The 14,195-nt window shown below is 42.1% G+C and overlaps 1 protein-coding gene across 3 annotated transcripts in view; it reads right to left on the bottom strand.

Annotated features, from left to right (window-relative positions):
• Window positions 1–4,158: 4,158 nt before the first annotated feature.
• Window positions 4,159–14,195, bottom strand: part of GPAT3 (glycerol-3-phosphate acyltransferase 3) — a 28,682-nt gene continuing 18,645 nt past the window's right edge. For 2 of the 3 annotated variants that reach the window (XM_039542284.1, XM_039542283.1), the window contains exons 7-13: window positions 13,607–13,700; window positions 10,720–10,835; window positions 8,258–8,313; window positions 7,633–7,718; window positions 6,949–7,077; window positions 6,136–6,215; window positions 5,186–5,312 (exon numbers count right to left, since the gene is read on the bottom strand). In XM_039542284.1, coding sequence (XP_039398218.1) covers window positions 5,186–5,312; window positions 6,136–6,215; window positions 6,949–7,077; window positions 7,633–7,718; window positions 8,258–8,313; window positions 10,720–10,835; window positions 13,607–13,700 — 688 coding nt within the window. Of the gene's footprint in view, window positions 5,313–6,135; window positions 6,216–6,948; window positions 7,078–7,632; window positions 7,719–8,257; window positions 8,314–10,719; window positions 10,836–13,606; window positions 13,701–14,195 lie in introns of all 3 variants that reach the window. The other variant, XM_039542282.1, reaches the window with a different exon arrangement.

Below are 14,195 nucleotides of genomic sequence, written 5' to 3'. Positions count from 1 at the left end.
TTAAAGAGAAGAAAAACCTCAAACGTATCCGCCTTTAGACATCTAGATTCCAGCTAGGCCCAAAGCCAGAAGTGTGAAATGCTGTGCCAGTAGGGAGACTGTCCGTCTCCAGAAAACAGGCAGGATGTTGCCAGGGTCTGCCCCCATATCCTGCCATCTGCACAAAAATTAATGTTTTATCCTAGTTTCTACTGCCCCTTCTACCAACCCTGCAAAAGTTCTCAAGCCAGCTCCCCAGACTGTATTAGAAAGAAGGAAGGGGGTTGAGCTAGGGAGGGGAAAAGGAGAAGTTGAGACCTTTCTCTCTGTCCTACTTCAAAAACCCTCCTGTGCAAACCTTCCCGCTGTAAGTGATGGGTCCATCACAAGAGATGTCATATTTACGCTTTGAATTAGCCATGCTACAGGACAGGCACTTCTCACAGTATTCAGCACTGACATCCCCAACTGTTCAAAATTATGAATCAGGCCCCTAAACATCATGTAATTAGCTGAAAAAATCATGTATTTTAACAAAATAAGTTTGGGGTACTTATTTGCCTTCTGGATTTTGAGCCATTTGGGTTCACATTTTGAGCTTTTCCTCCATATCCATGGGGGCTAAAAGATTGTTTTAAAATGATCGCTGATATTCACATGATCATATGAGTCCAGGAGCTGGGCCTGAGGCTGACAGGACTGTTTCAAGCCTGATCAGATGCAGAATCACCTGAGATAGACTATTAGTTTGAGGAATGATGATATTGAATGGAAAGTTTCCTCAGAAGAATGAGTAGTTTACTAATAAGGAGTTGAGGCATTTTACATTTACTGAAATAACACCCTCCAGAGAGTGCAGAGTACTTCCTACTAAAACCCCTGCTATTTATAATAAGACCATGCACATTTATCCTGTACAGACCTTTCTAGTAGGTGGTAGACCTGGCCCTGACCATTCAACAGATCTTATCCCAATGCCACTACAGTATTAGATTTTGGACCCATAACCAGAGAATAAGGGAGTCTATGCGCACACACACACACACTCGCTTCGCTTCCCTCCTCCTCCTCCCCTCCAGTAGTTCTTATAAGAGAAAAAAAAGGAGTTGATGGGTATAGTATCAAGCATTCATTGCAACTCTTACCCTGCACAGTGAAAGAAAGAAAGAAAAAAGAAATTTAGTTTTAAAAAGGGGTTCTTGTGGGTGCTTCTAGCTCTGCATTATCTGCTTCCTAGTGGTGTCCTGCAGCCTTTGGTTCCTGGGTAGCAATAAAGAGCTGATTGCCACCTGGTGGCAAATAAGATACACTTACATATTCTCAGTCTTTGGTGTGTGGGGGGGTCTAATTTATATGTTTAATAAGTGTACTACTCTTGGCAAACTGTCTCTGATCAAGTACATTCCATGGAGGAGGAGAAAGAAAATGATTCAAACAGCAACCAGTTTACCCTAGAGGCTTTTCATGTTATAAATAACATAAACAAACAAACAAACAAAAAGACTATGAAATGTATCAGGACCCCTTCTTTTATCCCACATTCCTTCTGTGCAATAATCAGTTAAATTAGACATTAATGGACAAGGTATTTTTCCTTAGGAAAAGTGTTAAGCTCCAAAAAAAAAAAAGTCCTACAAAAAATTTTTCAGGAGCTTGTTTTCAGAGGCTCATAAATGCAATTCTGTCCCATTTAATTGGCATTTTGGCCAAGATGGAAGCCATCACAAACACTTACACATAGGAGCATTGCCATTGACTTCAGCAGGACTGCTCACTTACATAAAGCTAGGTGAATTTATGAGAGCAGGAGGTGCAGAGGTGTAACTAGCCCCATAGCCACAACACAAATCACAGCCAGTTTCTCTCCAGGATTCTTAAATTTAACCCTCCTCTACCAGGACTACATTGATGCTAAATTTGAACTCTTAGCCCAGTTTAGCTTCCCTCCACTGGTGCAGCTATAGCATTTCTTTATTAAATAGAAGTTATTATCCCACCCCTCTTCCTCCACACACACACACACACACACACACACACACACACACACAAATTCTACAAATTAAGAATGATCTTCAAGTAGATACCAAACCAGGACAATTCCAGCCCATACAGTATAAATGGCAGAAAGTTAGGAGCAAGAAGACAGGGGTTTACAAGGAAAGCTACTATACAACCTTGGAGTGGTTGCTGCTTCTGCTGTCCTTGTAATAACAAAGCTTCAGGTTTACCAAACTGAGTTTTAAGATTCAAAATTGTTTAACAGCGATTACCACAAAGGTTTTCCTTTCCATCCCTCATCGCCAAGCCAGCTCTCATTTATTGCTCCCTCTTTTTTCATATGCACCTAAGCTTTCCCGAACACACTGCCTTTTGGGCTGATTTTTAATGCTTGGTTTGTGCCCAAAGGTTCTTTTTACCTCAAGAGTTTGAATCGAATTTCTTTGCTGTTTTTGAGTTGAAATACCACATTCCTCCACTCAAAAAGACAAAAGCAACTTTTCCCATTGTGTTAATAAAGTCCATCAGCCATGTTTATTCCATATCTTAGGACCCACTCAGCCAAGACTTAGGCCTAAATTTTCACAGTTGATTAAGGAGTTTGGGTGCCAATTTAGATTTTCAGCCCTGGGATATAACACTTTCTGAAAAGTCATATCCACTTAAGGTACATTACCTTTGGCCCCTAAAAGTTACTAGTCACTTTTGAAAATTGTAGGCTATAATCCAATATGCAATTAAACTTACAGAAGACCTTTACAGATTGTCAATGTGGACCCACAAAACAGCTCATGGCAGTAGCCCTGCTAGCTTCAGTGGAAGGAATTCACCTGAGAGAGGTTCTCATGTACATATAGGTTTGGGCCCATAATTTTCAATTAAAGAATAGCAGTTTTCATAGTTAGGAGCATATGGGAAATCCCCAGTTTATAGTGATCTATTCAGCATTAAATAGGTTCTCTCATGGCAGAGGGAAGAGGTTTTATTGCTCCCCCCCACCCACACTTCTTTTAAAATAGTTCATCATTTATTACAGACTCTTGCGCTGAAGCTCATTGTTATTGGTGTTTAATTGTAAGTTAATTGGTCTAGTGTCTCTGGGGTTCCCTCCTGTTCTAGTTTCAAGTGTGCAGTGTGTTGAAGCAATTTATTTTCCCTGGATACGAGGACCATGAAGTCACTTTGTTCCTTTATTTCAAAGGCAAGGAATAGGCCTATGTTAGCAGAAGTTAGATTAAAATAGTTGGAATCCAGAATTGCAGCATGCCACTACACTCATCTGAGCCAGACCCAGTGTGCATTGAAGTCAATGTTGACTTCAGTGATTTATCTCCTACTATTTTCACTTTGTTTTCTGACAGTGCATTAAGTAGGAACATAGGTACCTAAATCCTATTGTGGGTCTGGGCCTAGCTGATGCCTACGGCCTAGCAGGAGCTTCAAATCAGGTATTACCCCACTTATTGCACTGGCAGAGCCCAATCCAGGAGGCATGCTCTGAGCATACCTAACTCCACACAAAATGGCAGGAGAGAGGGGGATGAGTACCCCAAAAAGAAGAAAAAAAAAATCAGTGGTCTATGGGATATTCAGATGTAGGAGTTTCCTGCTGAAGCTCTTCCACTGTGTATAAATAAGATGTGTTAGGCCACAGAGAGCACAAGAGTAATGCTTACTTAGCACTAACTGCTAGGACACTCACCTGAGAGGTGGTAAATTCCCTATTCCTTGTCAGGCAGGGAGGAACAGGGGAGAGTTGAACCTGGGGAGTTCCCTAACGAGGGGACTAAAGGGAGGCTTCCTCTGCCATTGCCACCCTTGCAAGAAACTGCTTAGGCTCCCAACTCCCACCTGTGGATTCTGAGCGGAGATGGCTGCATAATGCCCTAAGAAGGGCAGGGCTCAGACCACACCCTCTCTTCAGCATCTGCCATTGACTAGCTTAGGTGGCTCCCCAACTAGCAGGCTGGCTTTTGTGGATCCCTTTCTTAGGAACCTGTTTCTCCCTAGGCATTGTCTAGGAATCCTGGGTGGCTAATTCAGTGTTTATGGATCCCACCGGGTGGCGAGGTGCTGCCGTGCCCATGTGGATCTGAGCCACACTGCAAGCCATTGCCCAACAGAAGGGGAAATAGAAGCCAGAACGAACAAGTTAGAGGAAAAATACCACCACCAGAGACATTAGAAATATAGAATTTATTTCCCATTTACAATAAGGCTGCAGTACACATGCATTCCCAACAGGCCATTTCTTTTACTGCAAATGACACATGAATCCTGTTTCAGTTTGTAATAGATATTGCTAGCCCAGCCAAGTATGAGCTGTGTTGTGGTTGCTGATCCCCACAGATTTTTGTTAAGCTGTTGCATTCTACAAAAAGAATTACTGCACTTATAATAAAAATGCATCCTCTGTAATACAGAGGTATCCATTTTCAGTTATGGAGCTCCCAATCATCTCTTCCTTTTACTGTTCCCAGTCTGAAGAAGCACAGTAGTTTAGGGAATAGTTCCAGTATGCAGAGATGTTTCTAGAGGAATCTCCTAAATATCTTCTCAGATATCAGTTTCCATTAGGCAATTCTAGGGTTAGAGGCCATCCAAGGTCCTAGTTGTGTTTGAAGAGGATGTTGTTCTGATTGCCCACCTCTCTCCCCACTGTTTAGGGTCTGTCATTCTAGGTTATTCACCACCTCCCTGCTTCACATACACAGAAATACAAACGAACGCATCAGGACACCACTAAAACTGCAAGATTAATTAAGAACTGTACAACAAAAAAGCCAGCCTACAAGCATGACAAGAGAGAAAGTAGCTGTTCAGGAAACAAATTTGTTTACAACGGCCAAGTGATTTTAGCAAGAAGAGTTATTTGCGCACACACGGTAATCTGACAGCATCAGGCCAGACTCACTGTACGCACTTCCCTTTCAGGAGGTTCAAGAGAATGTCATGTACAGTTTTTAAAAACTGCACTCCCCCCACCAGTTTTGTGTCAGGTTCTATTCCACGATACCGGGAGCTGCAATTCAGTGGAATATCATGCTTTCAAGAAAAATACATAACAAAATACTGCCCCGTGTGTATGTTCTGCCCCATCCACATAAAGGCGATCACACATTAGAACAGGTTTGGTTTTTCTAAATGAAAAACCCACAGTATTCCTGTAAGAGCTAGTCCTGTGAAGCTTAGTTGGAAAAGCTGGGATTCAGTCTGATTCTGCTCCCATTGATGGATTTCCTGTTGATCCATTTCCTACTATCATCTTGCTGTAGTTTTTCTGCTGCTGCTCCTTGAAAGTGTCTTTGACTCTGGCCCTTTTCAGACCTCCATCCCTGGAGCATAGAAGACAGAAAGGATGCAGTTAGATGTTAACTTCAACATTAGGGAAAAAATGAAGTCAGAGTTGAGCCACTTTGATGATCTGGGCCAAAGGCCTTAAATATATGCACCCATGTAACTTCATCTTGACTTCAGTGACAGTAGCGCTTGCGTGAATAGTATCATTTGTCCCTTAGGATACTTAAATTCCATGTCCCATCCTTGGGTCTGTAGAGCACTGAATCCACTTGTGCATTTTGACTGCTCTCATCAGGGCCTTGGTCTGGAGTTTTTTCAGCATGATCCACTTATTTTATAGCACTACATGCTCTTGGGGTACTGTAAACCCATATTGAGGCAGGGTGTTCAATGGGTAGGAACTGGGTCCTAGTCTGCAGACCTGGGTCCTAGTTTCAGCTCTGCTCCTGATCTGGTGTCTCTTCACTACAATAATGTCACCTCTACGTGCCTTAGTTTCTATTTGTCAAACAGGGAAGACTGTATTGTGCTTTGAAACTTTTAGCTGAAACCCACTGTTCAAGAGCTCTGTATTGTCATCATATAAATTATTAAGAAAACCTTCTTTCATATGGAAGTGCCTGAATAGCCAACTCCCTCATTATCTACCATATACTGGCTAAGACCATTTAAGAACACAAAGGTTGAGGCAGTCAAAGCTGTCTAGGGGATTAACACCTCTTCAATTATATAGTGAAGAAGTGTCTAAGTCCCCTAGACAGTTTAGAGAGTCTGAAGCACATTCTATAGCCATTAAGACTCAAAAGACATTTATGCAAAAAATGTCACATTAAGCCCAAGCAGAATCACATCTTGTACCAGGAAAGCTCAGTCAGTCCTCCTTGGCGAGCAATGGCTGACTTCACTCTGTTGGCAAACTGGACGGCATCTTCTCCTTCCTACAAGGGATGGAAATTAGAGTCAATTTACCTATGAATGTTTTTTTTAAATACACACAGCTGTGCTGCAAGTCCTACCAATTATTTAGTTTGTGACCAGAAAGCTTTTGCTTTCAGGGCATTAGGCTTTGTCCTGTTTTGTTTGGGGAGGGAGGGGTTGTTGGGTTTTTTTTGGGGGGCGGGGGAAAGAAGGTGTCAGAGAGGGAAGTGGAGCGGCTTTGACACATTAAGCTCATTCTCTGAATGTCTAGTTTTTAGCCATCTTTTCCTCAAAGAATGTTAGTCCACTCCTCATCAGCAACCTGATACTAAATGGAAGATCTCTCACTTCCCAGGCAAATCAGCACACATTTTAGGTCTGTTTTTGAAGTGATGGCAAGATGGAGAAAGTTTCCCTCAGACAGATTGATGACTTAATAATAAACCAATTTTCCAAATAGCGAGTGTTATTCTTAGCAGCACAGCTCACATTAGCATGAGTAATGTGTAGTCATTGTGCCATCAGCACTTAGTCCCAGAGCATCACTACATGAAAAAGGAGGCTGTCCCTGTCCAACAGCTAATATACTGCAGGTACATTCCATACTTAAATACACTGAGAAATGCAAAATTGAGAAAAGAAGTTGAACCATGCTACCAAGAGCATTGAAGGAGGCTCAATTTAAGATTGATTTTATAGGCTGTAAAATAAGTATGGTTCAGAGAATCAACCACCAACCATATGCAAAGATACCTCTTTGACCATCGGTGGCATGTACCAGACGTTGCACACAATGGCCCAACTTGTCATTATTCGCAACAGGTAGCTCACGATGTCATATTTGCTGCTGTTCCAGAACGCATCTCCAAACTGAGGGTCATACTGCAGAGGGGCAAAATAGTAAGTTTAAGTCATTACCTCCAGCATAAATGAACATGCAAATAATATAGATCCAAAGTGTAAACACATGTTAGGACGCTTAACTCACAAGGCTGTATAGGAGGACATTAGTAACCATTACATATTGGCCTATACCCCTCCAAGGTAGAATGGTGTCAGGTCTAGCCTTGATTACAAGCTTCATGTTCTTATTCCTTCAAATATTGACTTGTTAATTCATGGGCTGGCCAGACCGCTCCCTGCCTACCGCCTCTCCAGTCTTCCACATTGTAAGGCAAACGCCAACAGAACCCGCCAACAGGTTTCCACTTATTTCAAGAGAGCAACTCTAAAGAGACTGAATTACTTTCATTCGCGGGTATTCAGTTGTTCATCACTTTCTGACAGCCAAGTACACCAGAGGGCCAGTTGTAGGGCATGTGCTTCTACCAGCAACAGTACTGAGACAAACTCGTGTCCATCTCCCACCCACCAAGTGGCCAGAACTTTCTACAGGTAAACATCAGCATCTGGAGACCTATTGCTATTGTATTTTACCTTGATTGCAACTGGATAAATGGTCCCTCCTATTTCAAAGCTTCCTTTCTTAAACATCATTACTGATGTGTTGTTTATACAAGTGCCTGGACAAAAGAGAAAAGTCAGAGTGTTAACAGTCAGGAAACCTTTGTTCTATATTCTAATGGAGTCAGACAGCAGGATTATACCAGTTTGCAGAGCAAGCAACCACTGGGGAACAGTAAAAAGCACCTCCAAGAAGCATGAGTTAGTCTTTCCAATGTCTGTGCTTCATCCAGGCCTAAAGATTGGAAGCTAGAGAATGGTGGGGCAGTGCTCCCCTCCCTGCAGTGCTAGAAGAGTAGGGTTGAGGTTTGGGGAAGAGGATGGAGGGGTAGGTAGAAGCAAGGAGGCCACGCATGATACACAACTGGCTGTCTGCGTCAGAGAAGAAGGATTAAGCCATTTAAGGAAAAACCCTTTCAGCACTTCTTCCCCTTCATCCCACCATTTCTGGGAGGAGCTGGGGCATCCTGACACTAGATGTTTCCTATTACAAGTGTGGAACAAGATCTGTTTGAGCAATCGGAGTCACAGCAGGACAATGAAGAGCGACATAAGCACAGAGAAGCACTAAGTCCAGTGGAATGAGACAGTTTCTTACCTTCTGGAAAAATTAAGATTGGCAGTTTGTTCTTATCGGCTATGTGTTCTCTCAGTCTGAGAAAGCAGAAAGAAGGATGTTTAATCAATACATTTTGAAACGGGATTAAATTTTCCCCAGTCATGTATGTGCATTCAACAGAAACCAAAGGCCAATGTTTGATGCAACGTATCACTTTGTATCTGTAATTCATAACAGGAATATCATTTGAGCCTAGATTCAGCTCTCTAGATCCTTTAATATTAATTTAGTCCTACCCAATATTTCACCAATTATTCTTACTTCAAAGGGACATTCCCAGCTCCCTCTTGCACACGGATGTATTAGAGAGAGAACACACGCACATGCGTGTGAGCACAAATGCATGTTCATATTTAGCCTCTATTAACTGATGGTTTTTTAAGTTTAATAAGAGACAGCAAGGTTTCCCCTCCCCCCATGAAAAATGGCCCTTTTGTGGCAAGCTCTAGTAATAAGTAGTTAATATACTGTGGTAAGAAGAGGAAAGGATTTAACAAGGGAGTTTGTGAAGAAGCACCTCTGTTGCAAGATTCACAAGCAATAACTGAGGGGTTAAAAACCAACAACAAATATTTGAAGGGCTGATGCACTGAGAGGAAGTAGTGTTAACGGAAGAAATGAACGGCATAAAGTTCAAGTTAAGTTTTAGGCTGCCTATCCGGAAAAACTTCTTGTCTGTAAAATACTTTAGGCTGTGGCACACTCAAGTGGAAGCCCCACTGACTGCAATACTTAAACAGGCTGAGCAAAATATGCGAGTTTGATACAGGCTACATAATCTTGGTTCTAGTTATTTAATCATAGGCCTTCTCCATTTCTGAAATATCTATTATGCCCACAATTCTCACTCCTTGATCTTGGTTGAGTAGACTTTCTGGAATGCCCCTTCAATCTACCATTTAGAAGCCAGGAAGGTGAAAGACAAATTTATCCCTTATAAGACTATCCTGAAAATTCTACACAAAATTTAAGATAGGATACAAACACACGGCATTGGAATCCAACCCCAACCGACAGGTGCTCCTTTGATTGAAAGTTTTTAGTTTGGAAGGTTATGATGATCAGGACGATTGGCTAAAGATTTCATCTCCTGTCTTCTCCTTCCCCCTCCCCCCAAACAAACAAAAAAAAACCACACACCCCCTTCAGTTATCTTCTGTAAATGAAGTCGTTAGTGAAGGTATGCAAGAAGAGAAAGAGGGATGAGAGAACATGATTCTCCCCAGTTAATGAGAGCTTCCCTTCCTTGTTCCCTCCCATCATGGGAGGTCAGCTATACCAGACTCAGATCTCTAAGTAGGAACAACTCCATTCCTGAGTCAGGAGAGTGATTCCCTTTATAACAAACCTGAAGCTAGACTACAAACTTCATAGATACTTGAAATATAGCACTACTATCTCTATTATACTGCGCTAAGAGAAAGTTCTTCTTTGCAGAAATCTTGCCCTTTCCAGGAGAAGCTCAGTACTGTAGGTAATTTCATCTAAAACAGCAAGTCTGTGGTTTTTAGAAGGCTCCAATATAGAGAACATTTCAGAAAGAGCTATGGGTAATTCTATTTCATGGTAAAATTAAATTTTTTGTGAGTAATGTTAGGTTCCTACCTCCCAACAGTAAGTCCCAGTTTGGGATTTCATATAGCTTTTTCCTTGACATTCATGTGGGAAAACAATTAAGATTATAATTGTGGAAAGAAACAGAAAGACACTTGGGTACCTGCTCACCAAGTGTCCCTGGCAGCAGAGTTATCAGATTAACCCCATGTCAGAAGTTCTGGGCAGTCGCACCTGGAACACCTTCGTCACTGGAACCTTTTGTCTAAACTATTTTACTATAGGAAGAGATTCCAAGAGTGCTAAATGACTTTTCAAAATGTTGCCCCATTTCTGCAGTATCTCAGCACTCGTCTGCAAGCACACACTTGCCTATTCTCTTCCCATCTGTGGGTAACAACCAAGTTCCATTTCTGTTGAAAATTACATGCATAGTAATATTCCCAAAGAAAAAGAGCATAGGATTGCTCCCACAACTGTAATTTTTCCATTCACTGCATGCATGTTGCAAACGACTGCAGTCCACATCACTCCAGACTATGGTAATACACAATCACAGAAGGAAGTTGAGTCCTGGTATTCCCAGTGTTTCTGCAAGGTGTTTAGCATTTAGAACTAGATGGCCAGATATATTCACTGCAGATAAAGTGCTTCTACAGTCTAGTCTTTCACCCTCCAGAAGAGGTAAGACTGTTTGGCTGTCTGTCTCTTATGCAATACTTGGGTTGTAAGCCCTATGGAGCAAGGGCCATCTTTTTGTTCTGTGTTTGTACAATGCGGTTCTGGCCCATGACTAGGGCTCCAAGATGCTAGGATTGTTATGGTTAGAATAATGCTATTGTTCACAGCTACAGCGGCACTCAGCCGAGTGATTGCCCATTCCTTACCTTTTTGTCACTAGGTGGCGGTCTTTCATTTCTGAGCGTTCAAACCAGACATGGGGACAGGCTTTGACGGTGGATCTCTGAATAAGTCCCATTAGACCCCCATGAGCCTGGCCAACCTGCAAGCCCAAATGAGACAGGCTACTACACAAAACTCATGGCAAAATGAAAGTCCATCTGCTTCATGCCTATTTAAAATACAGCTATGTATCTCCCAAACTAGAGCTTTGCAATGAAAACAAAAACAACCCCCCCCCCCCCCCCAAAAAAAAAAAACAGTAAAAGCATTCATTTCCTAGACACCTAGAAAATACAGTATTGGATAGCTGGTCTTTTAGCATTATTTAAATATTACACATCACGGTTCAAATCCTCAATATACAGACAGTAGAAAGTAAACAGGCAACTATTTTATTAGCATTTACTTTTGTGCATCTTCAGGAAGTCACAAAAAGACGCTTAAGGTTGCATTTTTCTGGCGCACCAAGTTTCCACTCACACCCAGGAACACTGTCTGCACACAGCTAGAAATCCCTTTAAGCACGTTGAAACCAATATGGTAGCTACTAAAGTCACTTCTGAAGTTCTGTGTTTACAAAATAGTTTAAAGTTTGTACCATCTTGGTCTCTTCATTATTTTGCACTAGGTTCTCTCATGCACATTAGGGTGCGCATATAGCTATGAGTATTAACACACCTAAATTTTGGAAGTTTTACATGCTTTTGCATGCACTGTGCACCAACTGCATGAACAGAAAGAGGTTACTCATAATGCAATTACCATCAATACTTAAGAGAAGTCTTCCTCTTTCCTTGTCCTCTGCCTTTACTTTTATAAAGTTTTAGGCAAAATATTTTGCCATACTCTTATCTACCAGTGACTTGCACAGATTTTAGGTACTGTCAGTCACTGAAGTGTTACAATAGGAAAATTAACATTTACTAAAGATGAAAGTTAGAGTTTCATACCACCTTTGTGCTATTACCACATCACAAGGTACACTGAGATGCCCCATCTTAACCTGTTGCTTCCTTTTTTTCTGAGCATTTCACAATCCCAATAATTCAGCTACAAAGTAGATTTCTATTTTGCATCTCATCCCCAGAGCACTACCTACAGCCGTGCTTGAATTTCAGTCTTAAGCTGCATGATGGGCAGGCCACCACAAAAGATCAGCTACTGCCATTATTTGTGGGTGCCTTTTTACAGGTTGGACACACTGGGTATATTTACACTGCAACAGAACACCTGCGGCTGACTTGGGTTCGCTGGGCTCGGGTTGTGGGTTATAAAAATTGCAGTATAGACTTGTCGGGCTTGGGCTCCAGGACCCTGAGAGGGTCTTCCCTCGGAACAAGTCTGTTGCAGCAGAATGTTACTGGGCTTGTTCTTTTGGAATGACTAGCACCCAGTTTAGTTAACTTATGACCCTCACAGTGGGCAGCTATAGTAAACACACACAGAAGAGCCAACATCCCTCTCCAACAGCCTTCTTCACAGCTTCCACTACAACAGTAATAAGAAGATCTGCTAGACAGATCAGATGGCAGCAGGAGTTTTACTTAAGCCATTCCTCCAGCACTCAGAGGGGCTGAAGGAGGCCTGCTGCTAGGCCCCTTCAGGAAAGTCAGCAGTAGTATGAATTCCTGATAGGCCTGGTCTACACTAGGGGGCGGGGTCAATGTAAGATACGCAACTTCAGCTATGTGAATAGCGTAGCTGAAGTCGAAGTATCTTATTTCAACTTCCCTCCCGTCCTCACGGCGCGGGATCAATGGCCGCAGCTCCCCCTGTTGACTCCGCTACTGCCGCTCGCTCTGGTGGAGTTCCGGAGTCGACGGGAGCGCGTTCGGGAATCGATATATTGTGTCTACATGAGACGCGATATATCGATCCCTGATAAGCCGATCGCTACCCACCAATCCGGTGGGTAGTGTAGACATACCCCTAGTGATAAAATTGAGTTAGTCACTATATGCAACTAAACAAGTTAGCCTGTCTGCTCTATTGTAATGCAAAGTGTCTGCAGTCTGCATTTGAAGAGCGAGCCATTGCTGATCAGGCCCCTGTGCTGGCCGACTTATTCTGAGGTGCACTTTATGAACAGTGCATTCACAGCAATTCTACTGGCCACCAACTTCCAGCCTTGACACCCGAGACAACCTTGCTCAATGACGAAACACCCCCTTCCTCCCTTACACTGAAAAAAGGATCGAGAGCAGAGGCTCACTTCTAGAGCATTGAGCAATAACCTCGGGTATGTCTACACCACACATTTTGGTGTAGCTGTAGGATGGATAGGCTTTAATCTAGCTAGCACGAGTAACAGATGCAAAGATGCAGTGGGCATAGGCTCTAGCATAGACTAGCAACCTGAGTGTGTAGCCCATTGGGCTTATACTGGGGCTGCCAGCTTGTAGTGCCATATCTTCACTACTACTGTTACCTACATGAGCAAGATTAAAGCTAGCATAGACATGCCTACCCATGCTACAATCACACCTTCATCTGCCATGTAGACTTACCTGCTTAACAATGCAGTGTAAAGAAATGCATTTTTAAAAAGTGATCCAACAGATTCCATTTCTGTGACTTCTGCAGTAGTTCAGATTCTCATTTACATATTGGTCTGAAGGGACCAAGTTCTAATAAACAACCTGGCAGAAGCCATTGAGTTTATCTGGGATCTCAGGATGCATGTTTCGTCTGGAAAATGCTGCGAGAAGTCAGAGATCCTTCCCATAGTCAGAAGCTAGTGACACACTGGGTTAGTACATAGTGTCTATTCTAGACATCTGAAGTCAGACCCTAGTTTAGGTCACAAACTTTAGTGGCTTCCTCCTGATTGCTACTGTGTAAATCAACATCACACATTTTCACTTATCATACCATTGCATAGCATCCGTCGTTAGTCAGGATTAAAACATCTATTGGAGATGTGTGGTTGGCAACACATATACCTCCTTTCTGTGGTCTGTTTTCCCTGCAATGACAGGAAGTATCATTCACTTAACTGTACAAAACATAACTATGTTGCCTACTTAACAATATTTTCCTAGACTACTGGACAAGCCACTGTTTGGTTCAACAGGTCAAACTGCAGCCAAAGGGTTAAACATTTTGTTGATTATATTCAGTTTCTCACTAGTTCATGGGAGCCTGCACTTCAGTGGAATAACAGCAGTTTACAATAATTTTGTAGGCACCCACAAGCTACAATATGGTTGTGATTATTTTCTAACCTACAGAAAATTGTTGGTGAACACATTGTCAATTTACAAACTAGACCTACTGTTAATGAAAATAGTGTTAAATAACATTTGAACCATGCTTTGAGAATAACTTCTGGTAAGAGATTTAGTTGTCACATTATCACCTAGTAAGTAAACACTGAGCAAACATGTTCATCATTCAGCTGCTCTACCTGTGTAGCAGAGTCATGTAAATTCCATATACACTCATTAAAATTCATTAAAAG

The sequence above is a fragment of the Mauremys reevesii genome, linkage group 5, assembly GCF_016161935.1.
Source record: "Mauremys reevesii isolate NIE-2019 linkage group 5, ASM1616193v1, whole genome shotgun sequence".
Lineage (NCBI taxonomy): Eukaryota > Metazoa > Chordata > Testudines > Geoemydidae > Mauremys > Mauremys reevesii.
This window is presented reverse-complemented; position numbering and strand designations above follow the sequence as displayed.